This window comes from Primulina eburnea, chromosome 6, assembly GCF_022965805.1.
Source record: "Primulina eburnea isolate SZY01 chromosome 6, ASM2296580v1, whole genome shotgun sequence".
Classification (NCBI taxonomy): domain Eukaryota; kingdom Viridiplantae; phylum Streptophyta; class Magnoliopsida; order Lamiales; family Gesneriaceae; genus Primulina; species Primulina eburnea.
The window spans coordinates 3,364,260-3,367,126 of NC_133106.1; the positions used below are offsets into that span (position 1 = coordinate 3,364,260).

The 2,867-nt window shown below is 38.1% G+C and overlaps 1 protein-coding gene across 1 annotated transcript; it reads left to right on the forward strand.

Moving 5' to 3' along the window:
* Window positions 1-784: 784 nt before the first annotated feature.
* LOC140833775 (protein LIGHT-DEPENDENT SHORT HYPOCOTYLS 3-like) lies at window positions 785-2,453 on the forward strand. Its single transcript, XM_073198169.1, has one exon. It carries the CDS (start codon window positions 1,626-1,628, stop codon window positions 2,202-2,204), a length of 579 nt encoding a protein of 192 aa, XP_073054270.1. The 5' UTR covers window positions 785-1,625; the 3' UTR covers window positions 2,205-2,453.
* The last annotated feature ends 414 nt before the right edge of the window (window positions 2,454-2,867 follow it).

Here is a 2,867-nt window from a genome sequence, read left to right on the forward strand (position 1 = left end):
TCATTTTAATCAATTTTTTGATCAAATCCAATCAATCAATTCAAGCATAGCCCTAGGTAATAAGATTAAAATAATCTAGAGTAGATATATTATTCTCTTGTGACACGTTCTTACGAATTTTTATTCGTGAAACGGGTCAGTCATGCATATTTACAATAAAAGTAATATTTTAGACATAAAAAAGTTATTTTTTTTCATGGGTGAACTAAATAAAATATTTGTCTCACAAAATTGACTCGTAAAACCGTCTCCCAATAATTTTTTTTAATAAAATTTATACCAGATATCATACGTCAACTTTTTAGAATAACTACTATGATCATTTTAATGGATGTTACAAAAATGGCAAAAACTTGTGTGAGACGGTCTCACGGGTCGTATCTGTGAGACAGATCTCTTATTTGAGTCACCCATGAAAAAGTATTATTTTTTATGCTAAGAGTATTACTTTTTATTGTGAATATGGGTAGGGTTGACCCGTCTCACAGATTATGATCTGTGAGACCGGATCCGTGAGACGGTCTCACATGAGACTCACTCTACAAAAATATCCTTATTTCTGGTTCGAGTAAGGCTTTTTTGAGACGGTCTCACGGATCTTTATCTGTGAGACGGGTCAACCCTATTGATATTCACAATAAGAAGTAATAATCTTAGTATAAAAAGTAATATTTTTTCATTTATGACCCAAATAAGATATTCGTCTCATAAAATACGACCCGTAAAACCGACTAACACAAGTCTTTGCCTTCTTATTCATATTAGATGGCTCCATCTTAAACTAATTAAGCTACAGTATGCGTCTCTCTCTCTCTCTTTCCATTACCAAAGGAGCCCTAAAACATTAACTAATTTCGCTTCCATCTGTCTGTGTCTCTCCATTAAAGCTTTCTTTAAGAATATCAGCACTCAGTCGTTCTTGCCACTATAAATGGATAGACAAATCCACAAAATACATTAGACTTTTCAATCTGTTTCCCTCATATATCTTTAATTCGATTTTATCGAAAGAAAACCCCAAACAGGATTTCTTCTTCTTTTTTTTTCCATTTTCGCACCTTCACTTATTGTTGATCCGTCAATCCTTTCGTCTGTTCTCTCACGGTTATCATATCCTGTTCAACATCTCAAACCCTTGTTCCGTCTCTGTCGGTTCCTCACAAAAATGGCGATTTCATCACATTTCAATCAAGAAATGCCACTTCCGAGCTTACCCTTTTCGTTTTTTGGCTCCTGTTGTTGAATTTAATGCTGAGGAATTTGATTTGACACATAAATTATATATGTGTATATATATATATATATAAATTGTTAGCCGTGATCAAGTATTGGAGGGCGGTGTATAAATTGATGATTCATGATAGAGTCAGCTGCAGTTCATCCTTCTTTCCTATCTTCTCATCACACTTCTGCAAATCTGAAACCCTCGAAAGAATGAAAGTAATATAATTGAGCTGCCTAGAGATGAGAAGAAGCAGTACGATCAAGTCAAGAATATTGTCCAAGATTTAAAACCCATTAACCCTAGGCGCATAACCCACGGTTTCGTCGGTCAAAATTCAGGAGAGATTGATTTGATTTTCTTGGAAATTATACAGTTGTCATTATTTTTTAACCTTTTTGTTATGGATTCTCCGCAATCTCCTGAAGTGGCAAGCGCAGACTCAAAGAACAGCAGTAGCAGCATCAACACGGGGAAAAACTACAGTAACACCACCTCTTCATCAGCGGGAACCTCGTCATCAGGCGGCGCCTCCACTCTCAGCCGCTACGAGAATCAGAAACGCCGCGACTGGAACACCTTCGGGCAGTACCTGAAAAACCACCGCCCCCCGCTCTCTCTCTCCCGTTGCAGCGGCGCCCACGTGCTTGAATTCCTCCGCTACCTCGACCAGTTCGGCAAAACTAAGGTTCACACCCCAATCTGCCCCTTCTACGGTCACCCCAACCCACCCGCCCCCTGCCCTTGCCCCCTCCGCCAGGCCTGGGGCAGCCTCGACGCCCTCATCGGCCGTCTCCGCGCTGCCTACGAGGAAAACGGCGGCAAGCCGGATACCAACCCGTTTGGATCAAGAGCTGTAAGGCTTTACCTCCGTGAAGTTCGTGATCTGCAGTCGAAAGCCAGAGGAATCAGCTACGAGAAGAAGAAGCGGAAGCGGCAGCTGCAGCTGCCTCAACCACCGCTGCCCCCGGGCGAAGATTAATCAATTAACATTGCACCCCACAGATCGAAAGCCCGTTATTCATACTTCTTGTCAGCATATTTTACTAAATCTTTAGTTCTTGGGGTTGAGATTTGATGGAATCTGTGGCAGTGTTAGCAGCGAAATTAGCAGTTTCAGATCAGTAACATTGTTCAGTTACTGTGCCCTTCTATTCTCGTACAAGTGTTCTAATTATTTACTTATTTAATTTTTATTATTAATAAAATTGCACTACTTAAATTGATCTTATATTAATTATTTTATCACTATATATTTAAAAATTGTTTTTATAAAATTGAACGTTGTTTGTTAAGTAGGGTTAAGCGATCATTTCCCTTCAAAACTCTGATTATAAACGTGAATATCATCTTCAATCGATCGACTATTTCTCAACGATGCGCGCTTACGATCGATGCCTTTCATTAATCTTTTTTAAAAAAAATTCTTAATTTTTCAGATATTATTTTGATTGTGTTTTTTAAGTTAATTATTTTACGATTATATATTTAACTTAAGATTATTTTTATAAAATTAAATGATGTTTTTATAATTAGGGTTCGGGGATCATTTATATAGTTCAATAAGAATTTGAGCATAAGCTTGAGTATCATGCTGAGGCGAGTATCTCCTCTCCTGGGCACATTCAAAGCTTGAGTATCAACA